At 43.5% G+C, this 26,856-nt stretch overlaps 1 protein-coding gene across 1 annotated transcript; it reads right to left on the bottom strand.

Annotated features, from left to right (window-relative positions):
• Positions 1–84: 84 nt before the first annotated feature.
• c2h5orf22 (chromosome 2 C5orf22 homolog) lies at positions 85–26,579 on the bottom strand. The gene is made up of 9 exons (XM_033049022.1): positions 26,400–26,579; positions 22,610–22,755; positions 19,705–19,854; positions 18,696–19,179; positions 12,585–12,650; positions 6,278–6,399; positions 3,548–3,614; positions 2,188–2,327; positions 85–289 (listed from the first exon to the last, which is right to left on the bottom strand). The coding sequence occupies exons 1-9, from the start codon at positions 26,481–26,483 to the stop codon at positions 178–180; spliced, it is 1,371 nt and encodes a 456-aa protein (XP_032904913.1). The 5' UTR covers positions 26,484–26,579; the 3' UTR covers positions 85–177.
• Positions 26,580–26,856: the final 277 nt, after the last annotated feature.

The raw sequence follows: 26,856 nt of genomic DNA on the forward strand, positions 1-26,856 counted from the left end.
CATCTAAAACCATCTGTCAGGTGGATTTCCTTATTAATTCCATAGTTGGAAAAAAGAAAGAACTAGAAAAGCATCACATCAGTAATGGTTGTTAAATTAGAATTTATTCCTTAAATACTATTCTGCTCCATCAGCTTAACAGGAATCTGGCTCTGTTCATTCTGGACAGAGTCACAGTCAATACTCCAGGTGGACATCTAAAGAGCCATAGATAGAGCTCAACTCCTTCAACATCCTCTCTTGTATGGAGTCCACCTGCTCCGATGGACAGTATTCATCCAAGCTGGACCTGAAACAGCAGCAATGCATGTGTTAGGTCACTCTTGAAACAAGCATTTGCAAATGTATTGAAGACAGGCTGTGAGGGAATTGACTCATTGACCTTACTATAAATTATCACCTCTAATTTGCACTTGGGGTAAATATCATCTGAAACATTTGAATTAACACAGATTTTTTTTTTTTTTTTAAAAAGGGGACTGCTAGAAACACTGACGGCAGAGAAAAGAGGCGTTACGGTGGCACAGAGGTAGAGTTGCTGCCTTACAGTGTCAGAGACCCGGGTTCGATCCTGATCACGGGTGCTGTCTATACGGAGTTTGTATGTTCTCCCTGTGACCTGCGTGGGTTTTCTCCGGGAAGCGGAATGTGGTTTCCTCCAACATTCCAAAGACTAATTGGCTAATTGACTTGGTGTAAAAATGTAAATTGTCGATAGTGTGTGTAGGATAGTGATAGTGTTAGAGTGCGTGGAACCGCAGGTTGGCACAGACTCGATAGGCCGATGGCCCTGTTTCCGCGCTGTATCTCACAACTAAATTAAACAGATCTTGCCTAACAGATTTTTGCCTTGTTGACACAAGAAGCTGCAGAAGCCGAGGTCCAGAGCAACAAAAGGGACTAAACAAACTGGTGGAGGAACTCAGTGGGTCAGGCAGCATCTCAGGGTGATACTGTGGAGGGGAGGGAGCAGTTTAAAGAGGCGAGTAGGAATAGTGAGTCAGGGGCTGGCAAGTAATAGGTGGAAGCAGCTGATGAGGGAAGAGATGGACAGTTGGAGCCAGGTGGGGTGGGGGTGTCAGGAGGGTTTCAAAGTGATAAGTGGGTCTTAGAGTTATGCAGTACGGAAGCAGGCCCTTCGGCCCAATTTGTCAATGCCATGCAATATGTCTCTCTCAGCTATCCCTCTCAACCTTTTCTATTCATGCACCTGCCGAAAATATCTTTTAAGCATTAATGCAAGAAAATTGAATCCAAAAAATAATTGTACCTGCCTCTCTACAGCTTCCTTTAAGATTAGGCTTTGGAGATACAGCGCGGAAACAGGCCCTTCGGCCCACCGAGTCCGCACCGCCCAGCGATCCCCGCACATTAACACTATCCTTCACACACTGGGGACAATTTACACATCCACCAAGCCAATTAACCTACATACCTGTACGTTTTTGGAGTGTGGGAGGAAACCGAAGATCCCAGAGAAAACCCACGCAGGTCACGGGGAGAAAGTACAAACTCCATACAGGCAGCACCCATCATCGGGATCGGACAAGGTCTTCGGTGCTTCAGGCGCTGTAAGGCAGTAACTCTACCACTGTGCCACCGTGCCGCTACTCTGGCAGTTCAATTCATATGCTCACCACGTTCTGTGTAAAAAAGGTTGTAGGTCTGGAATCTGAGAAGTAAGGAGGGAAAGAAATGGAACAAGATAAAGGAGGGATGATGGAACCATTTGGGGGAGGGGATACGAGAGTTAGCTGGCATAGTGTGGTGGATAGCCAGATGGAACCAGATGAGGGCTGGGGGTGAATCAAAAGGGACACTGTGAGTGTGGGTTACCTGAATTTGGAAAATTCAATGCTCATACTGTTGGATTGTAAGAAGTGGCATGGTGGGGTGGAGGTAGAATTGCTGTGACCGTGGGGGTTTTCTCCGGTTGCTCCGGTTTCCTCCCACAATCCAAAAACGTGCAGGTTTGTAGGTTAATTGGCTTTGGTAAAATAGTAAATTGTCCCTATTGTGTGTAGTGCTGGTGTACGGGGATCTCTGGTCGATGCGGACGTGCTGGGCCGAAGGGTCCGTTTCCACGCCGTATCTCTAAAGTAAAAGTACATTAAAGAGCCAAAATCATTGGATAATGCCCATTGTTTCAAAACCCTTTGCAGCTCTGCATTGAAATAACTTTCATACCGTGCTATTGTTATGAGAGTCGGCTTGGGTAGAGCTTTCAACAGCCGTTTCACAGATGACATGTGGCTATCAATCTCTTCCTCCGTGCTGATGTGGTGCGGCAGCTCGGAATAATCACAAGTCAGGCCAGCTTGGTGAACCTGAAACCAAGAAGCAATCAACATGTCAACACTAGTTGAAGCAATGAGGCAGCTTCAACTACCTGCAACAGGCATGAGTTTCAATTAGCAGTTGATCTATAAACATAACATCTCGCTCCCAGGAACCATTCAGGGAAGTTGCTGTATTAATGATGCCTGACCCTCCACAGTAGTTTGTTTATCGTTTAAGATTACAGCAGCTGCAGTCCCTTGCATTTCACTTTTGCCCCTCACTTTGAAATGCCAACAACCAATGGCACAACTGAAGGGAGTCAGCAAAAGAACCACATCAGAGGAATCATTTTACTTTACACCAGATGTTGTGATAAGGAATGCACTGGCTGAAAGGCCAATGGAGGAAGATTCAATTACTTTTAAAAGAGAATGCAAGAATATACAGTATTTACAGAACTATGTTGAAAGAACAGCGCTGTGAGATTAATGCCAATTCCATAAAGATCTAGCACAGGGACGGGAGGTTGAATAGTTTCCTTCTATTCAATAGATAGAAATCAATCAACTCGGCGCAGCAGTAGAGTTGCTGTTGTACAGCACCAGAGTCCCGGGCATGATCCTCACTACCTGTGTTTGTAATTTGTATTTTCACCTCGTGAGTTATCCCGAGAGCTCTGGTTTTCTCCCACAATTCAAAGACGTACAGGTTTGTAGTGTGTAGGACAGTGTTAGTGTACGGGGATCGCTGGTCGGCGTGGACTCAGGGGGCCAAAGGGCCTGTTTCCATGCTGTATGTCTAAACTAAAAAAGTAGAGTGAATAATTGTGTAAAGAAGTTTCATGACTGCTGATTCAGACAAAATGGATGATCACTCTACCCAAGACCTTTGCCCTCAAGGGAATAATTAATGCAAATGATATCTGGGTTAACTGGTCTTAAAACAAGCATTAAAAAAAAAATCATTAACTGGAAATAATGAGAGCCAGAATTCATTGTCTATGCCCAATTGCTTAACTGAAAGGCTTGCTAAGCCATTTAGAGCACAATTTAGTGTATTATATTTTGATGTGGTATGAAGGTAGGCAGGACCTGGCTAGGCCAAAGACAGCAGATTTCCTACCTCTGAGGATGCTTGCGAACCATATGATTTTGTTTCTAAATAACATCCAGTGTTCCCAGCATTTATTCTGGGTTTAATTTAATTAACCAAAGCAAAATTACCCAGTTAATGGGGTGGGATTGCAGATGGACACAACAGTACATACCATTTCATAGTCAGGTGTTCCCATCCTGTCCTTTAGGCTAAGCACAAGGTCACCAAGTTTTTTCATTCTACAAATAAATCCCAAATTCCAATGAGATAATGACTGAAACATGCAAGGATGATTTTTGGAAAAAATAAATCAAAATAATACAATATCCTGAGAAGCATGCACAAAATGTGCAGTTCACACAAATTGGAAAGGGAATGACACACTATTTTCTTAGATTTTTACCTTTAGAAACTGAATTCATGTAAAAAATGTTTTCTTCCCTAAAAAAGATTTCAATTTCATTTACAATGTAGTTCCAAAATGTAATCGAAATTTATTTTTTCTTTACTTTTTTTTCTCCAAAGTCTTCATATCATTTCCAAAGTGTGATGTCCAGATTTGGCATTAGTCTACAGTTCGGGCCAAAGCGGAATTTTATTTTTAATCTAATTTCCCAGTTTATGTGCACTGTGCTTCTGCTTTTCGCTCAGGATCCCTTATTCATTAAAAGTGGAGAGGAAAGGCTTAGCGGTATATGGACCAAATTAAGACAAATGGGACTAGCTTAGATGGGGCATCTTGGTCGGCATGGGAAGTTGGGCTGACAGGCCCATTTCAGTGCTGTATATCTTTATGATTCCCCAACTTAACAAGTTTTTTCCACCCTTAACGATGAATGCACAAGTGTCGTATCTTTTATGTTGTGGCACATTTTTAAATTGAGACACCCTTGGCAAAATTAGAATTATTAAATAAAAGAAAATACAAAGTTGTACTGTGCACTGTTTGACAGTGGTTCTATATTAAGCATCCATTCCAAAGAACACACTTCAAAACTACTCCATTGTCTGTTAAGGGTCTGCAACCTCCTATGTTTCTATGAAAGGCATAACCAAATTCCAGAATTTTGACAATGATTTTGTGATGACTCGACAAAAAAATCATGAATTATTTGGGCAGTGTAGACATAGAGAGAATGTTTCCATTTGGAGGAGATTCTAAAATTTGGGACTAAATATCCAGAGAGAAAATAAGGTGGTTACAAATGCAGCAAATGTGGCTGAGTGGATGGAACAAGGACAGATATCAGAAACACAAACTTCTGCACAAATCAGTTGCATCCAATGGGCCATTTCCCAAGGGGAAAACCTTCCTTTGTAAGTGGCGTCTTTCATAATTTCATAAGTTACAGGAGCAGAATCAGGCCATTCGGCCCATCAAGTCTACTCCACCAATCAATAATGGCTGATCTATCTATCCCTCTTAACCCCGTTCACCTGCTTTCTCCCCATTACTCCTGACACCCATTATATACTTTAGTGCAAGATAAAGTCAGATCTTTAAATTCGCTTTCTGGATGTGCTAAAGCACTTGATAGCCAATAAGGTATTTCTGAAGTGTAATGATTGCTGGAGAAGATGTAGTAATTAATCTCCCCCGTTGTGCCATGTGTCTCTTACATTCATGGTTTTACCCCCAGCTGAATGGTAACACCTTGGTCAAAGCAGTGCACACTTGTATTGTACCCAAATGTCACCCTATTTGTTTGTACTTAAGTAAGTTCAAGTGAGTTTATTGTCATGTGTCCCTGTATAGGACAATGAAATTCTTGCTTTGCTTCAGCACACAGAACATAGTAGGCATTTACTACAAAACAGATAAGTGTGTCCATATACCATGATATAAATATATACACACATGAATAAATAAACTGATATCAAGTGCAAATAACAGAAAATGGGTTATTAATAATCAGAGTTTTGTCCGAGCCAGGTTTAATAGCCCGATGGCTGTGGGGAAGTAGCTATTCCTGAACCTGGTTGTTGCAGTCTTCAGGCTCCTGTACCTTCTACCTGAAGGTAGCAGGGAGATGAGTGTGTGGCCAGGATGGTGTGGGTCTTTGATGATACTGCCAGCCTTTTTGAGGCAGCGACTGCGATAAATCCCCTCGATGGAATGAAGGTCAGAGCCGATGATGGACTGGGCAGTGTTTACTACTTTTTGTAGTCTTTTCCTTTCCAGGGCGCTCAAATTGCCGAACCAAGCCACATGCAACCGGTCAGCATAAGAGTGAAATTTGACCTCACAACCTAACTCAGAGTGTTCCTGTGTAATTCTAGGTTCCGTTCTTATGAGAAGGGAAGACTTAATCAATCTGAAGAAGGGTTCCGACCCGAAACATCATCTATCCATGTTCCCAGAGATGCTGCCTGGCTGGCTGAGTTACTCCTGCACTTTGTGTCCTTCTGTGGCCTTCGTTGTGTCTTCTTAATCAGTACACAATTATCCCCTGGTTCTTGGGTTCACCATGAGAAAGGCTGCTTTTCTAGACTTGGGATAGATACAAATTGCTGGAGTAATTCAGTGGGTGAGGTAGAATCTCTGGAGAAAAAGGGTGGGTGATGTTTTGATTCGGAATACTTCTTCAGACTCGAACCAATTCCGTTCCGCATTCCGAACCGTCACCGTCCTTTCTCTCCAGAGATGCTGCCTGACCCGCTGAATTACTCCTGCACTTAGTGTCCATCTTTGGTATAAACTAGCATCTGCAGTTCCTCCGTACACATATTTGGATATGGGATTGGGCAGGGGGGGCAACACCACAAATCCCAGGAAGCAGAAGGTGAAAGGATTCATGGAAGACAATTGAAGAGCAGCAAGCAATAGGTCAAAATGTGATTAAACTCATTTTTAGAGAAACAACCATGGTTTATGGCACTGATTAGCATTTATTTCATTTACCCAGGGACTGCCGCCCACTTCTTTACGTTCTCTTCACTGTCATCATCACACAAATCTGCAAATGCAGCTTCCAAATCTTCCAATTGCCTTGTCCGAGCTTCCGTGCAATTGATTATGTCCTCCTGGGCATGATAAAGCATGGTATTATTTCAAAGTACAATTGCTGACCTCAAATCATCTCATTCTTCACTGCTGAACAAACACACCTGAAAATCTGACAGACTGGTACTTTGCATAGAAAGATCTGACCACATCCCATCCTGCATCCAGGTCGTTAAACAGCTTGGACTTCTGCGTCGACCCCGTTACATCCACAGAGGCTCTCGGCGCAGGCGTGTTTGCTTCAACCACGGACGTTCCATTCCATCCCTCTGCTCATTACCACGCTCTGCCCCCCCTCAACCGCGTCACCCCCCACCCCAGCTGACCGCACGCACTGTCAACCGGGACAACCTCAGATTTCTCCAGCCTGCCCCCATCCCTCCACCCTCTCACAATGCCAACTTTGCCCTCCTCAACACCAGGTCGCTCAACAACAAAGCCCTTGCCCTCCATGAACTAATCATTGACAACACTCTGGATTTCCTTCTGCTCACTGAGACCTGGCAACAACCCAATGTCTTCTTCTCCCTCAATCAAACATCCCCACCTGGATTTAATTACATTTCCAAACCCCGCCCCTCCCGCCATGGAGGTGGCCTCGCTGTTATTTTTAACCAGAATTTTCGTATCACTGAACTCACCTTCCCCCCAGTAGCATCATTTGAATTCCTCGCCTTCAAAGCCCTTTCCTCCATGACAGTCATCCTCATTTACCGGCCACCTAAACCAAACCCCTCCTTCCTATCTGACTTCACTGAACTCCTCACACTTGCCTCATCCCTCTCCTCACGTCTGCTGCTACTTGGTGACTTAAATATTCACATGGACTCCCCCACCTGCAAGCTCGCATCTGAATTCGCCTTTTTACTGGACAACTTCTCTATCTCTCAGCACGTCACCTTTCCCACCCATGACAAAGGTCACATCCTTGATCTGGTCTGCTCCATAAATCAACCGGTACTCGACCTCCATCCTTGCCTCTTCCCCCTCTCTGATCATAAGCTTATACGGTTCACCATCCCTTCTCCGACACCTCGCCCCCGCTTCCTCCGAGAAATCACCTTCCGGAATCTAAAATCCATTGATTCCCACCATCTCTCTGACCTGCTCTCCACCACTCTCCCACTGGACTCAACCCCCATCTCACCTGATGATCTCACAAACCATCTCAACTCCACCTTGTCTACCTCCCTCAACACTCTGGCCCCCCTCAAAACAAGAACCGTAACTTTCAACACATCCTCACCCTGGTACACACCTGCACTTCGTAAACTGAAACAGACTGGTCGCCAACTCGAACGACTAATAAAAAATCATCTCTCACAGTCCACCTTGAAGCTTACAAACTCCACCTCACTGACTACAAAGATGCCCTCATTGCTGCAAAATCTGCCTACCTCTCCTCCATATTCACCGATCCCTGCCTAAACCACAGAACCCTCTTCTCCACAGTGGGCAACCTCCTCAAGCCTCGAGCCAACACTCTCCCTACCTCTACTCCGGATCTCTGCAACTCATTCCTCCACTTTTTCGCTGATAAAATCAGCACCACCTATCAATCTTTATCCCCTGTACCCGACTCCTCAGCATCTACTCCACCACCTACCACGGCCCCTCCTTTCAACATCTCCACTGACCTCCTTACCCCTCCTCCACACTGCTTCCTCTCCCAGTTTGACCTGGTCACCCCTATTGAAATCTCCAAACTCATCAGCTCTTCCAAACCCACCACCTGCTCCCTCGACCCTCTCCCCACTCCCCTGTTGAAGTCCTGCCTCCCCGTACTCTGCCCCTACCTCACTAATCTCTTCAACTCCTCATTGTCCCAAGGAATTGTCCCCTCCGCTTTCAAAACTGCTGCCGTTACACCAATCTTAAAGAAACCTGGTCTTGATCCCTCCTCTCTCATTAACTACCGCCCAATCTCAAACCTCCCCTTCCTTTCAAAAACCCTGGAGCGTATCGTTGCGTCACAACTTCATTCCCACCTCCTTGCGTATAACCTACTTGAACCCCTCCAATCTGGCTTTCGCCCCCTCCATAGCACAGAAACTGCTCTCCTCAAAGTCCTCAACGACCTCCTCACCTCTGCTGACACTGGTTCCCTCAACATCCTCATCCTCCTCGACCTGAGCGCAGCCTTCGATACAGTGAACCATAACATCCTGCTCACCAGACTCAAGGACCTCGGCATTGAAGGCTCTGCACTCAGCTGGCTCCGTTCCTACCTTTCCAACAGATCCCACTTCATCTCTCTCCACAACCACACCTCTGCTACAGCCGCAGTCACTCAAGGCGTTCCCCAAGGCTCCGTACTCGGCCCCCTCCTCTTCATCATCTACATCCTCCCCCTTGGTCAGATACTCCGCCACTTCAATCTGGACTTCCACTGTTACGCTGATGACACCCAGATTTACCTTGGCACCAAATCCCCCCACAACCCCCCCCTCTCCCATATCAACTCCTGTTTGTCAGCAATAAAAACCTGGATGCAACATAATTTCCTCAAACTCAACAGCGATAAGACAGAATTTCTCCTCATAGGCTCCAAAGCCACACTTAGCAAAATCAATAACCCCACTCTCACCATCGACGGCACCACTGTCTCCCCATCTCCCCAGGCCCGCAACCTTGGCGTGATCTTTGATTCCACCCTCTCCCTTGAGCCTCACATCCGCCATGTCATTAAAACCTCCTTCTTTCATCTCCGCAACATCGCCAAACTCAGACCCTCTCTCACACCGCCTGCTGCTGAAAGACTCATCCATGCCTTCATCTCCTCCCGACTGGACTATTGCAACTCACTTCTCCTTGGCATCAGCTCCACCTACATCAACCGACTCCAACTGGTCCAGAACGCAGCCGCCCGACTCATCACCCACACCAAATCCTGGCATCACATCACTCCAGTCCTCAAAAAACTTCACTGGCTTCCCGTCTCCCACCGGATCACCTACAAAATCCTGGTCCTCACCTACAAAGCCCTCCACCATCTGGCCCCCACATATCTCATTGACCTCCTCTCCCCCTACCAACCCTCACGGTCCCTCAGATCCACATCAGCCGGTCTCCTCTCCATCCACAAGTCCAACCTCCGCAGTTTTGGGGACAGAGCCTTCTCCAGGGCAGCTCCCAGGCTCTGGAACTCCCTCCCCCAACTGATCCGCAATTCCGTGTCCCTCCCCATCTTCCAGTCCCGCCTCAAGACCCATCTCTTCACCTCTGCCTATCCTTAGCCCCACGTCCCCGTCCCTTTTCATCTGTGCATTAATTGCCTCATGCTGTGTTTTGTATTGAATTCTGTCTTTACTTTGTGTACTAGTCATGTCTCTACTATTTATTTTATTCCCCTTACATGTTTTTCCTATACAGGCTCAATTTTTGTAAGGTGTCCTTGAGACTCTTGAAAGGCGCCCATAAATAAAATGTATTATTATTATTATTATCTGAAAGCAAATAGTTAAATCATGATAAACAAATTCCGGTGTAGTTTTCATGACGCGTTGTTTCAAAAGGAATGGTGACAAACACTTACAATCATTAGTCTAGCTTCCTCAATGCAGCATGCCTTGTTTTTATTGATTACAAGTCAAGATGACCGTTTGTCAAATGCTTAAGTATGGTGCGGTATAGGTACAATGAAAGTCTTGCTTGAAGCAACATCACAGGCACGTCTTTCTGCTGACTGGTTAGCACGTAACAAAAGTTTGTCACTGTACCTCGGTACACGTGACAAAAAAACTGAACTCAAACTAAACTCACATTGACTTAGATAACACCCAGATCAGAGAGTGGTGGAATGGGATGCACCCACCACTCTTGTGTGCCTGTGCATTGGAATTGTTGTACCAGGCTATGAAGCAACCGGTCAGAATACTTTCTACAGTGCATCTGTAAATGTTTGTTGGAGTATTCCCAATCCTCTTAAACTTCTGAGTAAGTAGAAATGCTGCCATGTCTTCCTCATCATTATATCTAAGTGTTGGCCCCAAGTTAAGACAATTGAGATGTTAATAAATGGTTATAATTTTGTACAACACCAGCGTCAAAAATCAAAGTGGGATTGATAACATGATTATTTTTTAACTGAAGCAGATGCATTTACTGTGAATACTGGATTATGACACTAAACAAAGTACACTTTTTACACTGGAAGGGCTTAGCTTGGACGAGTCCTATACCAGCTACTGGGAGCAGATGAAGCTATAGGACAAACTGTGTCCCATAACTACAACCTATTGCAAAATGTTACATTTCCATTTGGGTGCAATGGTCATCACCACGTCATCATTTTTCACTTGCTTAAGTTTGTCTTTCAAGAAAAAATGGTGGCATGACATAATGGGTTAATTTAAGTAGGTGATGGCGTTATTTTGCATTAGGTTCTTCTCAAATGTAAATGCAGAAATCTCTTGTGTCTCGTTTTATTTTGAGATCTCTCAAACTGTTTTTGATCTTAAAACCAATATCACACCTTGTTGTGATCTGTTAGGGGCTCAACTTACAACTGGCTGTTTGACACCGCAGACAAGTATCATTGAAGTGGATCACAATCTTGCTTTCAACCCCTTCAATAATACACCACCAGCATTCTCCACAGAGCCCCCAATCCAAGGGCAACTTGATGAGCTGGTGCTGTGCATTTTGTGAAGCAAATCATACTTGATCAAATGCTGCCTCAATGTCAAGGCCCGTCTTTATCACCACACTTTGTGTCAAGGGTGCTTACACATCAGTGAAGTTAAGTACAAGGTTCCTTCAGTCCAAACTATCTCTTTAATACCTCCCGATCTACACATAATAATAAAACATGTATATAATTGATTTGGGATCAGCTAATTAAATAACACTTCAATTCCAGGGTTAGACTATTAATGCATTTTCACATTCCATTAGAAAACAACTGAATAAACGGTAGGTTTGGATTTAAATTGATTCATACACAGCATCTTTTTAAACTCTTGGCATGCATATGAGCACACAGGCTAAAAGCACAAGGTAGTGGAAAGTCTAACATGGGCAGGCCCTAAATGGTGAATGGTAGGGCACTGGGAAGTGTTGTACAGTAGAGGGATCTAGGAGTGCAGGTACATAACATAGTTCCTTGAAGGTGGAGTCACGGGTCAATGGGGTGGTCAAAAAGTATTTTGGCACATTGGCCTTCGTCAGTCAGAGTATGGAATATAGAAATTGGGAGATGATGCTGCAGTTATAAGAGACATGGGTGAGGCCACATTAGAGTATTATGTTCAGTTCTGGGTACAGAGAAAATTTATGAGGATGCTGCCAGGACTCGACAGTCTGAGCTATAGGGAGAGGTTGAGCAGGCTGGAACTCTATTCCTTGGAGTGCAGGAGGATGAGGGGTAATCTTATAGAGGTGTATACAATCATGAAAGGAGCAGATCGGTTAGACACAGAGTTTGTGGCCCAGAGTGAGGGAATCAAGAACCAGAGGGCAAAGGTTGAAGGTGAAGGGGGAAAGGTTTTATAGGAATCTGAGGGGTAACTTTTTCACCAAGCGGGTGGTGGGTGTATGGAACGAGCTGCTGGAGGAGGTAGTTGCGGCAGGGACTATTGTAACGTTTAAGAAGCAATTAGACAGGGACATGGATAAGACAGATTCGGAGGGATATGGGCGAACTGCAGGCAAGTTGGACTAGTGTAGATAGGACATGTTGAAGGGCCTGTTTCTACACTGTATGGCTCTATAGTGATCCACCTCATGTGTCAATTTCAAGGATAAATCGCCATTCTTTTTTAAATATACTTCAATTTAAGAAAGTAGATGTCAAGCAGTTAATTGGAAATTTGAAGTGGTTACAAATATGAATTCCACTTCTCATTCAATAACATAAGTCTCACGCTGACTTTTGTCACAAAAATATCAGACTGGGCATTCTACATTTTGGAACAATGATTGGAAGTTCAAATCCCACCAAGGCATCTGGGAATGTGAATTCAAGTAATTAAAAAAGTAGCATTCGTAACAATGACCACGGATTGTTGAGGGAAAGAAATCTGTCGTTATTACCGATCGAGGCACAACAATTTGTTAACTCTGAAGTACCTTCTGAAATGGCCCATCACCACCACACAGATCAAGGGCAACTGGAAATGGAAGCACATGCTTTCCTAACTAGCAATGCCCACTTCCTGTGAAAACACGTAAAAACAGACAGGATCTAAATTTCATTGCCACATACCTCACTTGTCTCTTCACAGTCAGGTTTAGTAAAACTGTATAACTGCTTGAGAATTTCATATTCCTCCTGTTGAAAAAAACAAGATTATGGAATCACATGCAGACATGGATATACAGTACCCTCCATAATGTTTGGGACAAAGAACCATCATTTATTTATTTGCCTCTGTACTCCACAATTTGCGATTAGTAATAGAAAAAAGCACATGTGGTTAAAGTGCACATTGTCAGATTTTATTAAAGTCCATTTTTATACATTTTGGTTTCACCATGTAGAAATTACAGCTGTGTTTATACAGTCCCCCCATTTCAGGGCACCATAATGTTTGGGACACATGGTTTCACGGATGTGTGTAATTGCTCAGGTGTGTTTAATTGCCTCCTTAATGCAGGTAGAAGAGAGCTCTCAGTGGCAATGAAAGTCAAAGAAGCCATTATGAGATTGAGAAACAAGAATAAAACTGTTAGAGACATCAGCCAAACCTTAGGCCCACCAAACCTTAGGCTTACCAAAATCAACTGTTTGGAACATCATTAAGAAGAAAGAGAGCACTGGTGAGCTTAGTAATCGCAAATGCCAAGGAAGGCCAAGGAAGGCCAAGGAAGACCTCCACAGCTAATGACAGAAGAATTCTCTCTATAATAAAGAAAAATCCCCAAACACCTGTCTGACAGATCAGAAACACTCTTCAGGAGTCAGGTGTGGATTGGTCAATGACCACTGTCCGTAGAAGACCCCATGAACAGAAATACAGAGGTTACACTGCAAGATGCAAACCACTGGTTAGCCGCAAAAATAGGATGGGCAGGTTACAGTTTGCCAAGAAGTACTTAAAAGAGCAACCATAGTTCTGGAAAAAGGTTGTGGACAGATGAGACGAAGATTAACTTGCATCAGAGTGACAAGAGCAAAGTATGTAGGAGAGAATGAACTGCCCAAGTTCCAAAGCATGCCACATCATCTGTGAAACACGGTGGTGTGGGTGTTATGGCCTGGGCATGTATGGCTGCTGAAGGTACCGGCTCACTTATCTTCATTGATGATACAACTGCTGATGGCAGTAGCATTTTGAATTCTGAAGTGTATAGACACATCCTATCTGCTCAGGTTCAGACAAATGCCACAAAACTCATTGGCTGGCGGTTCATTCTACAGCAAGACAATGAACCCAAACATACTGCTAAAGCAATAAAGGAGTTTTTCAAAGCTAAAAAATGGTCAATTCTCGAGTGGCCAAGTCAATCACCCGATCTGAACCCAATTGAGCATGCCTTTAAAATGCTGAAGAGAAAACTGAAGGGGACTAGCCCCCAAACCAAGCATAAGCAAAAGATGGCTGAAATACAGGCCTGGCAGAGCATCAGCAGAAAGGACACCCAGCCACTGGTGATATCCATGAATCGCAGACTTCAAGCAGTCATTGCATGCAAAGGATATGCAACAAAATATTAAACATGACTACTTTCATTTACATAACATTGCAGTATCCCAAACATCATGGTGCCCTGCAATTGGGGGGGGGGGGGGGGGGGGGGATCATCAAGCACCCTATCACACTAATCATCGTCATAGGTTTATACAGTGTGGAAGCAGGCCCTTTGACCCAACTTGCCTACACCAACCAAAATGTCGCACCTGCCTGCGCTTGGTCCATATCCCTCCAACCAGTCCTATCCATGTACCTATCTAAATGTTTCTTAAACATTGCAATAGTACCAGCCTCAACTACCTCCTCTGGCCACTTGTTCCATACACCCACTACCCTTTGTGTGGAAAAGATACCCCTCAGGTTCCTATTATATCTTTCCCCCTTCACCTTAAACCCAAGTCCTCTAGTTCTTGATTTCCCTACTGTAGGCAAGAGGCTCTGTGCATGTACCCGATCTATTCCGTTCATCATACATTAATTCCATTTCTTGCTCAACACATTCCTCTGTTGATGGTCATTTGAAATGATGTAATGTGTCCAAAGGATTCAGCCAAGTCCCATTGGAGCCTCAATGCTGAGCATGGTACCTGGGAGAGGACACTAATATTGGTTCACCTGTAGATTGATGATTTTATGGAGCGAGTATTGGTGCTATCTCTCTCATGTTCACGGTGCTCTCTGTGGGTAAACCATGATTCAAAAATGGTACAAGAAGATTAAAAATGTTACAGTCACTGCAGCTGCATTGACAATTAGCATTTTTCAAAGTTAGAGGTCTTTCCCTACAAAATTACTTTATTTAGACGTTGCAACTGTGCTGACTTGCTGAAAGCAGCGGTCAATTTAATCTCGAAGGTTTTTTTTCACTTTAGGCCATGGGTCACGAGAAATGGAAAGTGGAGTATGTTTTCTAGGGATTCATCGTATTTTTTATTGTCCCAGGAGTAGATGCTTTTCTACAATGAGAGAGTTGGGAGAGCAACTTTATTTTGCAGACATTAAGCTCATCCTAGAATGCTTCAGTGAATAATTCATAACCTTTTGGAGCTTGGCTACTCAATGTGCATGCATGCAAGTGTTGATATTTTATTTAATATCTGGACACAGCAGCTCAATAGGTGAAATTGGGGTGACCACACTTCCAGTGTGGAGGGGGTGTCATTTGAATGTTTCCCATCTGTGCCATACATTAGTTCCATTCCACTGGCCATGTGGGATGCAACAGGGCAGATGTGATGGGCAGTGGAAAAGTTAATGCATACAACCTCCGAACATTTCAGAAAATAGATAATTAGCTTGGAAATAGCTTACTGGTCATTAAAGCTCGAAATAGCTTAATGGTCATTATAGTCCAAGCTTGCCCTGAACACCCAGCACACTAAACATAAAGATAGTTAGATTTAGCTCCAAGGGCTAACGGAATCAAGGGATATGGGGAAAAAAAGCAGGAACGGGATACTGATTTTGGATGATCAGCCATGATCATATTGATCAGCCATGACCATGATCATGACAAATCAAAATAGGACGTACATGGTAAATGGTAGCGAATTGAGGAATGCAGTAGAACAGAGGGATCTAGGAATAACTGTGCATAGTTCATTGAAGGTGGAATCTCATGTAGATAGGGTGGTAAAGAAAGCTTTTGGTGTGCTGACCTTTATAAATCAGAGCATTGAGTATAGAAGTTGGGATGCAATGTTAAAATTGTACTGGGCATTGGTGAGGCCAATTCTGGAATATGGTGTACAATTCTGGTACAAATTATAGGAAAGATGTCAACAAAATAGAGAGAGTACAGAGGAGATTTACTAGAATGTTGCCTGGGTTTCAACACCTAAGTTTCAGAGAAAGTTTGAGCTTCCAGTGGAAATGGTAGAGGCAGGTTCGATTTTATCATTAAAAAAAAAATTGGATAGGTATATGGATGGGTTATGGTCTGAGTGCAGGTAGATGGGACTAGGTGAGAGTAAGTGTTCAGCATGGACTAGAAGGGCCGAGATGGCCTGTTTCCGTGCTGTAACTGTTATATGGTTATATGAATGGCTCGAAGGGCCGAATGGCCTACTCCTGCACCTATTTTCCATGTTTCTAACTCGTGTCATTAACAGATATCAAATAAAATATCAATTTCTAAGTCTCCTTAGTCCCATGAAAACAATTTACCATCCTATATGTTCATACGAATAGTTCCAGGAATATTATACCTCAAAACTTTAGCAACTTAAAGAAAAGGTTGTTTATACATTGCTAATTGAGTCTACAGGGCTTTTTGTAATTGTCATTTTGTTAACAAAACTTTATATTGTGTTCAGTATGATCCCAGCATTATGATAATGACCAGGAAATCGGTCACAGAGATATTTATTGAGGGATAAATATGAGTAATGCGGATATTTCAGAGTCAAAATACAGTGCTGGAAGTGTGAAGATGGAATGGCACACTGGGAGAGTTCAGGAGAGTCAAACAAACCAGCAAAGAATATCTGTTTTCTTAACTAGTTGACTATATTTCTGTTTAAGAAGGAACTGCAGATGCTGGAAAATCAAAGGTAGACAAAAATGCTGGAGAAACTCAGTGGGTTCAGCAGCATCTATGGAGCGAAGGAAATAGGCAACGTTTCGGGCCGAAAACCTTCTTCAGACTGATGTAGGGTGGGGGGGGGGGGAGAAGAAAGGAGAAAGGAAGAGGAGGAGCCCGAGGTCTGAGGGAGAGCTGAGAAGAGGAGGAGCAAGGGCTACTGGAAATTTGGAAATATTTCTGTTTGCTCCCTTTTAAAATCAGTACTGATCTTAATATAATACTTGAAGACACGAAATGCTGCAGTAACTCAGCAGGACAGGCAGCGTCTCTGAAGGGAAGGAATGGGTGACGTTTCGGGACGAGACACTTCTTCAGACCCATACTTTTTCCTCTAGAGATGCTTCCTGTCCCGCTGAGTTACACCAGCATTTTGTGTCTATCTTTGGTTTAAACCAGCATCTGCAGTTCCTTCCTATGCATTTAAACAAAATAAGCAGGTACAGGTTAGGCCACAAAACTACTTCAGCTTGCTCAGCCATTCAACAAGATCTCATTTACATTGACTCCACTTTCCTCACCCAATTTCCATATCCCTCGATTCCCAATCAACCACAGCCTTGAAACTATTCAACTGAAGATCCATAACAATGGGATAAAGAATTCCAAAGGGGCACAATTCTCAGGTTGAAACAATTCCTCTCAAGTTGAATTCCAATTGCATGATCTCCTATCCTGTTGCATTGCCAAGGTAAACAGCTCTTATCATCCACTCTGTCAAACACCTACCACCTGCAGTACACCCTCCAGTGTACGACCCAATGCAGGTCCTCGTCCTCCTCCTGTCAGGCTAGAATGGGTACAGAGAAGATTTACAAGGATGTTGCCAGTACTAGAGGGTCTGCGCTGGAGGGAGAGGTTGAGTGGGCTGGGACTCTTTTCCTTGGAGCGCAGGATGATGAGGGGTGATCTTAGAAGTGTATAAAATCCTGAGAGGAATAGATTGGGTATATGCACAGAGTTTCTTACCCAGAATAGGGGAATCAGGACCAGAGGACATAGGTTTAAGGTGAAGGGGAAAAGAAGGTAGTTGAGGCCAGTTCATTGGCTGTATTTAAGAGGGAGTTAGATGTGGCCCTTGTGGCTAAAGGGACCAGGGGGTATGGAGAGAAGGCAGGTACAGGATACTGAGTTGGATGATCAGCCATGATCATATTGAATGGCGGTGCAGGCTCGAAGGGCCGAATGGCCTACTCCTGCACCTATTTTCTATGTTAATAGGAATCTGAGGGATAACTTTTTCCATGCCAAGGGTGGCGGGGTCATGAAACAACCTGCCAGAGGAGGTAGTTGAGACAAGGACTATCCCGACGTTTAAGAAACAGTTAAACAAGTACATGGATAGGACAGGTTTGGAGGTATATGGGCCAAATGCGGGCAGGTGGGACATGTAGCTGGGACATGTTGGCTGGTGTGGGCAAGTTGGGCCAAAGGGGCTGTTTCCACGCTGTATCACTCTGTGACTAAACCCACACAATATTGGAGGTGAACTCATGGCCAAGTTAGTTTAAAACCAGTGAATGCCTACCACTGTAAACAATTGTTTGGAAACAGCTCTGCCCAGGACAACAAAACAATTTGCAGAGCGTTATGGATGTGACCCAGTCTATCACACAGACCAGACACCCCACTGTTGACTCCATCTACATTTCATGCTGCCTTGGAAAAGCAGCCATCATAATGAAATATTGTTTCTACTTCGGTCATTCCTTCTTTCCCCCCCCTTCCATTGGGCAGAAGATACAGAAGCTTGAAAGTGCGCAGCACCTGACTCAGGAACACCTTAGTCCCTTATCTTATCAGGCTACTGAATGGTTCTTCCATAAGCTAGGGTACTGTCTGTTTCTCCTTTACCGCATTGCCTTTGGAACTATTGCGCTATAATGCTGAGAACTATGTTCTGCACTTTGTACCTTTCTATTTCCTCTACCTTTTGTATTTGGATTGATTGTATTCATGTATATTATCTGATTTGATTAGGTAGCATGCAAAACAAAGCTCTTCACTGTACTTGTGACAATATCAAAATAAACCTAAAGCTAAGGTTTTGCAACTTTTTCATTGAAGAATACCTAATTAAAGCTAGAAAAATGCAATGTACCTTGGTATACATTTCTTTAAAGGGATTTTTAACTGAAAAAAAATCCAAGTCAATATCTAGGATATAGGCATTCTGTTTTTCCAATACATGAAGCAGATCCTTCACGATTTCATCCTGCTGCTGCTGCTGTTCAGTCACAGATGTCGGTGTTGCATTGCAGAGCTGGTCAGTTTGCGAAATGGCACCCTCCCTGGCGGCAGCTGGCCCCATCTCCACACAGTGATTGCCAAGTTTGTATTCACCCTTCTGACCATTCACTTTGGAGCTTGTGCCACAGTTTGCATCACACAAGTCTTTAAAAGTTGCTTGATCCCGCTTTGTTCTTTTGGCAATGGATTCTCCAGTTTCTCCCAGACAGGCACATCTGTCTGGTTCTCTTGCTTCTACTTTGATGACCTGCAGACTCAATGCCTTCTTGTTCTCCAGCAACTCCTCCGAGACATAGAGACCATCACTCAGGAAGTAGCTCTCTGTACTTGTAACCCTGACCAGGTAAAGAATTACTGTAAGAACCACGTTTAAAAAAACATTAAAAAAATGTGTAAATAACCTGACACGTGTATTCATAAGATGGAGTTCAATGTCACAAAGTTTTTTCTGCTAAATCAAATCATTTAAAAATGGTTCCTTTTCAGTATGTTTTAAGGTTCAGTAGATATTTTAAATTTTGATAATTTGCTGAATTTATAGGAGGTATGACTTGTACATCATCATGGTTGCATTGTAGAAACGAAAGCAAAGATTTCCTTAAAATAATGGCTTCAATGATATAGTTGCTTTAACACAGGAGAGCGGGCAGAGGGAACCAAAAGTGACTGTACTAAGAGAAAATGCAGTTAAATTAATTCATAATAATTGTTAATTAGTCAGTAGACTTCCCAATTGTACTCAATCTGCCAGTACAAAACAACCAAGTTTCCAACTATTCTCTGAACTCATCATTGTGACACTCTCCATCTTGTGACACGAGTCAAGATAGGATGATTTCTTAGTGTAATGACTGGAATACCTGATTGTTTTAGTTGAGGAATCTCTACCGACAATGAAGCTGTGTTTCCCATCAGTGATCTGTTCAGCCCAAGATGGATGAAGCCAAAACACATGCGAGAAATGGCCGGCATAAACTACAGGCATGATCCAATTCTCAATACTCAGGCCTCTAGATGAAGAGAAGGGTGGGGAGAAAAGGAAGTTCCATTACTCATCCATGTTGTCAATCAGTAAAAAGCTGACATTAGCTTTGCAAGAGCAAGCCTATGTTCCTCTAAAACACCAATAGTTCTTCAGCAAGTTCCCAAGTGCTTCATACTTGTTGACATACTTTGAAGCAAAGTCAAAGGCCTTAATGGACACACTTTCCCAGTTGATCAGAATCAACCTGCCCACTGTGATCATTCAAGATAAGTCATGGTAAGCTAATTCCCAGAGTGTAGCTCCCTTTTAGTTTTCGAGGTACATCAGAGAAACATGCTCTTTGGCCCACTGAGTCCGCGCCGACCAACTATCCCCGCACACTATCTTACATACTAGGGACAATTTACAATTTTTACCGAAGCAAATTGACCTATAAACCTGTATGTCTTTTTAAAAAAAAGTTTTTTTTAGAGATACAGCACGGGAACAGGCGCTTCGGCCCAATGGGTCTGCGCCGACCAGCGATCGCCGCACATTAACACCCACTAGGGACAATTTATTCATTTACCAAGCCAATTAACCAACAAACCTGTAGGCCTTTGAAGTGTGGAAGGAAACCAGAGCACCTGGGGGAAAATCCACACAGTCACGGGGAGAATGTACGAACTCCGTACAGACAGTATCCATAGTCAGGATCAAACCCTGGTCTCTGGCGTTGTAAGACAGCAACTCTACCGCAGCACCACTATGCCAACCCAACTTTTCTGAGTTCTGTTTTGACACTCACAGGTCAATAGTGAATAAGATCCCAAATAATTGAGGTATGTGCTCCAACACGCATGAGCCCACTGCAGCATGTTATATTGATTGCTTTATGCATAATATCAACTTTCAGCTCATAAGGACTAGACGTTGACTCTACTCCCTATGCCTACCTGCTGGGCATGACTTCCACATTTCGCAACTCCATCGTTTGCCAACGTTCTCACTCTCTAACAATTCGCTCATTGACCAGATAACCATGTTTACAGCTTATTCCCATGGTCAACCTGACTTTACCATATCAGGTATGTCAAAGGGTCTTCATATCAGGGATGACAAAAGGTCTTCGATCTGAAACCTTAATTTGGTTTCTCTTCCCACAGATGTGACCTGACTAGCTGAGTTTTTCTCTTTTTTTATTTTACATTTCTTACATTAGCATTTTTCCTGATTTTCCCTTGTAATCTACATGGTTTCCCCCCGACCCCCTCCACCCAGAAAGAACACGTGATGTAGCCTTGAAGGATTAATATAAAGATTATTATATTGATATGTAGGAAACAAATTTAGCATTGAACTGTGTTATTTCACAATTTTGAATGTGAATTACTTTAGATTTGAAGAAATTAAACTTTCTCCAAGTCCCAGTTAAAAGAAACATGCAATCACCAGCTGTGCAAGCCTACAGAAAAAAGATGAGAGAATAAAAGTTGCCTTGTTTAATTATTCAAGCACAACTAATTTATCCAAAATGTGCAAATGCATTCCAATACTTCCACCTCAATCTACAACTGAATTATCATTTGAATGAGCCTCAAGCATGCTCACCTACCCACAACAACATTCACAAACACTAAATATTAAGAAATAGTCAAGTCAAGTCAAGCCAATTTTATTTCTATAGCACATTTAAAAACAACTCTCGTTGACCAAAGTGCTTTACATCAGTGCAGCTACTAACATGCTACAAACAGTGGTACATAGATCTAACAATACATACATAAATACACACATACAGCGCTCCCTCAGAGGACCTCAAGAAACGCTTGTGAGTAGAAATAAGTTTTAAGTCTAGACTTAAAAAAGTTGGAGGAGGCAGTTCTGATGGGATGTTAGTGGCGGCGCCTAACGGCAGCAGCTCGACTACAGTCGTCTGTCTTTTTTTATTTTTGTCTTGTTAAATGTATGTCTTGAGTTATTATTTTTTATTTTTTTAGCTGTGTATATGTGGGGGGTGGTGGGGGGGGCTGTGGGGGAAACCGTTTAATCTCTTCCCTGTGCGGGGACCCGACTATTCCGTCGGGTCTCGGATGTTGTTGGGCCTAACATCGTGGAGCCGGTGGCGACCTCCGGCCGGGACTAACCTGGGGGCTCCAGTTGCAGAGCCTGCGGAACTGACATCGCGGAGCTGGCCAACTTCGGAGCGGCAAAAGCTGTGGTGGCGTGCGGCTGCGACCCGACTTTTGGAGTTCGGAGGCACCGGCCGCAGACCCGGTGGACGGGAATATCGGGAGCTCCAAGTCCCTGGAGGGAGACCGCTTTTCCGAGCTCCGCAACGGCGACTTCTCCCGCTGGAATCGCGGGTTTAAGGACATGGAGCCGGGGCCTAACATCACCCGGCGTGGCTTAAACGGCCTCAGGACTTACCGCCGGGGGCTTTAAATTCGGAGCCCCAGTTCGCCTCGACACTGCAGTTGGACTGCTGAACCACGGGAGAAGGAACAAAGGGAAGAGATAAAGACTTTGCCTTCCATCACAGTGAGGAGATGTTGGAGACTCACTGTGATGGATGTTTATGTAAACTGTGTTAAGTGTGGGTCTTGGATTGTTTTGTAATGTAAAAAACTGTAGAAATGATATTTCGTTCAAACCTAGGTTTGAATGACAATAAATTGCATTCTAAATTCTAAGAGGGATGCTGTTCCATAGTCAAATAGAATTGTCTATTAAGAAATTATTTAGTAATTAAGACTGCATAAGTTAGTTAAATCATTAAATGCAAAGTAATCGTGCATTACCCAAAGAGCAACTCTTTATCAAACACGCTGTCAGCTAGCATGTCAAGTGGGACGAGGAGATCTGGGTGAGAATCTAAGTGAACCAGGGCAATGTTTTCACTTGGCAAATGCTTTGAACCAATTGCTCGATAGATGTATGGCACCACCTGCAAAACATTAACACAAAGGGAGAAGACAATATTCAAATACAGTAATTGCTCAACTTATGAACATCCAATTGACATATGTTTGTTATAACTCCATTGACTCTATGGGACATATTTTTGATTACCAAAGCTAAATTTCACTATGATAGGAAAAGGTCCCTATACCCGTGTCTAAGGTCACATGAAACGAAAATCATCAGAATGCATTTTGTTCAGCCCCATATCCATGGACAAGATCTTAGTTAACAAAACATTTTCAGAAACAAATCTGAATGGCCTACTCCTGCACCTATTTTCTATGTTTCTAATCTAAATTGAGGAATGGCCACACTGCAGATTAGATCATATTCTACCCAAAATACATATCACACTGAAATACCTTTCTTAAATTCCCTGAACTCACATGCATTCTTAGGTTAAAAAAAAGTATATGAGATCATAATTACTGATTAATAAAGTACAAATGTTCTTGTTCTAAATGTTGAAACAAAATTTTAATACAAAACGAGATTAAGTGGGACCCGTTGGGTCCCAGTCACACAGGAGGTCTGGTCCCCCAACGCAACCCATTGCCCAACGCAATATTCCACCACTCACCCGTTCCCCAACGCAACACGTTCCCCCAGCTCAATATAAAATTATAAAAGGACTGGACAAGCTAGATGCAAGAAAAATGTTCCCAATGTTCGGCGAGTCCAGAACCAGGGGCCACGGTCTTATAATAGAGGAGGCCATTTAAGACTGAGGTGAGGAAAAACGTTTTCACCCAGAGAGTTGTGAATTTGTGGAATTCCCTGCCAGAGGGCAGTGGAGGCCAAATCACTGGATGGATTTAACAGAGAGTTAGATAGAGCTCTAGGGGCTAGTGGAATGAAGGGATATGGGGAGAAGGCAGGCACGGGTTATTGATTGGGGACGATCAGCCATGATCACAATGAATGGCAGTGCTGGCTCGAAGGGCCGAATGGCCTCCTCCTGCACCTATTTTCTATGTTTCTAATATTCCACCACTCACACATAGTCCCTAACTGCGCAGGCGTGGCTTATTTCCCCTCATCCCCGAGCACTCCCAACCCCTCCATTTCATCTGTGGGAGAGGAGGAGGGGTAGGGGGGAGGGAAGTGGGGTGTGTGGCAGGTGGGTTGTGGGGTGGGTGGGAAGGAGGGGTGTGTGTGGACGAGGAGGTGTAGGAGAGGGGGGAGTGGGTGGTGTGGGGTGGGGGGGGGAGTGTGGGATGGGGGGGGGAGGTGTATGTGGGCTGCTTGGGGCTGGGCTTTTTGTGGCTGGGCTGCTTAGGGCTGGGCTTTTTGTGCCTGGGCTGGGCTGCTTGGGGCTAGTATGCTTCGGGTCCCTCCGAAAGTCCAGTTGGAAACCTCCACCGGCCATCCGCAGCTCCAGTAAAGACGAGATGGCGCAGGAAGGGGCGGGCTGTCCCGGGGAGTGACAGGGGAAGAGACCAATCCGCGCGGCGCCGACTGGCAGGGGAAGAGATCGATCTGCGCACGCACGTTTTTTAAGATTTTTAAACCTCGCTGACTTTTACGACATTCAACCGATCGGAATGAAACTTGGTGCAATCGCAGCGCAGGCGAACGGTGAATGAACTGGCGAAATATCGTAGCGCTATCGCAAACCGTTTTTGCGCAAATAGAAAGACCACCAAACTGGAAAATAACAAGATCAGGGTTTTAGTTATGTATATTTACAAGACTTACCGCCTCACTGCCCCTGCATCACACAATATTCTTCATAATTTGTTTTCAAAAAAATAATCACTAAACTATGAAATTAGAGAATAAATTAATTCAGAATAAATCTGTTTGGGCCAATGACTCCTCTGAAACCCTTTCATCTGCTCTTTCCATATATCTGCAATGTTGCTTTTTCCAAGAACCTCTGGCATAATGCTTGAAACTAACTGCGAAGAGCTAACTCACATTATGAAGCTATATGACAAATTTGCCATGCAAATTCCATTTATCTCCAAAAGGAATCAATTATCAAGGTTTAGAATTATTTAAATACTAAGCAGACAGATGCTAGAATTTCTGTCAATGCAAATAACTGTTTTGGTAAACATAAAAAATGTAGCCTTGGTGAAACATGGCTAACTCAATGCAAGACACTTTATGATCAGTGAAATATTTATGCCTCATCGCCTATTTTAATAGAGGAAACATGGCAGCAAATTATTATTATTTTTTAATGTCAATTGAAGAATTAACTAGGATGCTGGGATTAGCTCCTCTGCTCCTCCATGCAGTAGTGTCAACAGATATGTTATATATCCAATAAGGCCAGTAGTACATTGGTGAAATAACTTGTTTGAAAGTTTACATTCAAAGTTTACAATACTTTTGAAAATTCAGCACTCCTGCATGAGTATCAGCCTTGAATTTTGTCCTCGAGTCATTGGAATTACTTCTGGAATGAACCTGCTACCTTTCTACTTCAGTGTGATAGTGCAAACTTGAGAGTGACCCCTGATATTTATTTGTAAATAGCAAGGTCCCACGAACAGCAAGATAAGTGCCAAATATGCTGGCTCTGGAGTGGGTCCAGAGGGGGCTCACATGACTGATCCCACAAAAGATTAGGTTAACCTATGATGAGCATTTGTGGGCACAGGGCCTGTACTTGCTGGAGTTTAGAAGAATGAGGGGGGATCTCATTGAAAAATACAGATTAGTGAAAGGCTTGGATAGAGTGGATGTGGAGAGGATGTTTCCACTACTGGGAGAGTTTAGGACTAGAGGTCATAGCCACAGAGTTAAAGGACATTCTTTTAGTCAGATTTCTTTAATCTGTGGAATTCTCTGCTACAGAAGGTTGTGGAGGCAGTCAGTTGATACTTTTAAGACAGAGTTAGATAGATTCGTGATTAGTACAGGTGTAAGAGGTCATGGGGAGAAGGCAGAAGAATCGGGGTTAGGTAGGAGAGATAGATCAGCCATGGCTGAATGGCAGAGTTGACTTGATGGGCCAAATGGCTAACTATCACTTATGACTTGAACTTATTGATGCTAGAAGGAGAATAATGGTCTGAAGAAATCTGTAGTTTTCAGATCAGTGACTGGAATGTTTTTTGTTTGGCATTTACCAGAAAAGGTCAAAAATTGCACCAAAGACAATTCGATACTTTACCATACAAACACAACTCTTTACTGGCTTTATCTTGCACAAAAACCTACTCCCTATCATGTGAAGGGCCCATGTACACTGTGAAGGGCTCGATTGTAATCATCTATTGTCTTTCGCTGACTATTGTCTTTCACTGTACCTTGGTACACGTGACAATAAACTAAATTAACTAACGCTAATCTCTGAATAATGTGAATATTCAGGCGGTAGAATTTCAGTGCGTTCCATTCACCCGGGTCACCGTTCTGAATGGAATTCGAACGTTCCAAACAGAACATCAATACTCTTGCAACGTTCGATGGGGTTTCATTTCTCCGGAGACAGACACTAAAACCTGGAGGAAACCAGCGGGACCGGCAGCATCTCTGGAGAGAAGGAATATGGTGATGTTTCGGGTCGAGACCCCTTTTTACACTGAGAGTCGGGAGAAAGGAAAACGAGAGATATATACGGTGATATCGAGAGTTCCCTCGGTTCGAGTTCGAGTTCGAAGCAACGCTTACATCGTGATGGTCCTCCACTATCCACACGGGCAGCTCTTTATAACAACGGAGGCAAGCGCTGGTTGTGATAGTGCTGCTGCTCATAACTCTGAACGCCTGCTTGAGGATGGACGTGAAACACCGGGCCTGTTCCTTCTTTCTCCTCTTTTACACGCCTGTGTGTGTGTGTGTGCACATATGTGGCTCCGAGGGTGCAAAGGTTGCGACGGACTCTTTTCTTTACCTCTGATTGGATAGGAACTAGTCCTGTCCCTTAAACGGCCCGTGGTGATACAAATACATGGATTTCATTTGTACAGTTTGTGCAATAGATTATATTAAATTAATTTTCTCGGAAACGAGACTTTGTTATATTTGGGAAATTTGTACTTAAAGAGCCGAGGAATATCTTATTTGATACATTTATCTAAATTAAACCAAAATATTACACATATATTGTTTTCCGTCCATATGTCAC

This window comes from Amblyraja radiata, chromosome 2 (assembly GCF_010909765.2).
Source record: "Amblyraja radiata isolate CabotCenter1 chromosome 2, sAmbRad1.1.pri, whole genome shotgun sequence".
NCBI lineage: Eukaryota > Metazoa > Chordata > Chondrichthyes > Rajiformes > Rajidae > Amblyraja > Amblyraja radiata.

Bases quoted from the DNA above. Each gene is read 5' to 3' on its own strand.
- c2h5orf22 (XM_033049022.1), bottom strand. From the start codon at position 26,483: ATGAGCAGCAGCACTATCACAACCAGCGCTTGCCTCCGTTGTTATAAA. The intron at 6,400-12,584 runs GTATGTGGCAAT...TATCATGCCCAG, and splicing joins ACTGTGAAGAGACAAGTGAG to GAGGACATAATCAATTGCAC. The intron at 2,328-3,547 runs GTATGTACTGTT...TCTTGGTTTCAG, and splicing joins GAACACCTGACTATGAAATG to GTTCACCAAGCTGGCCTGAC.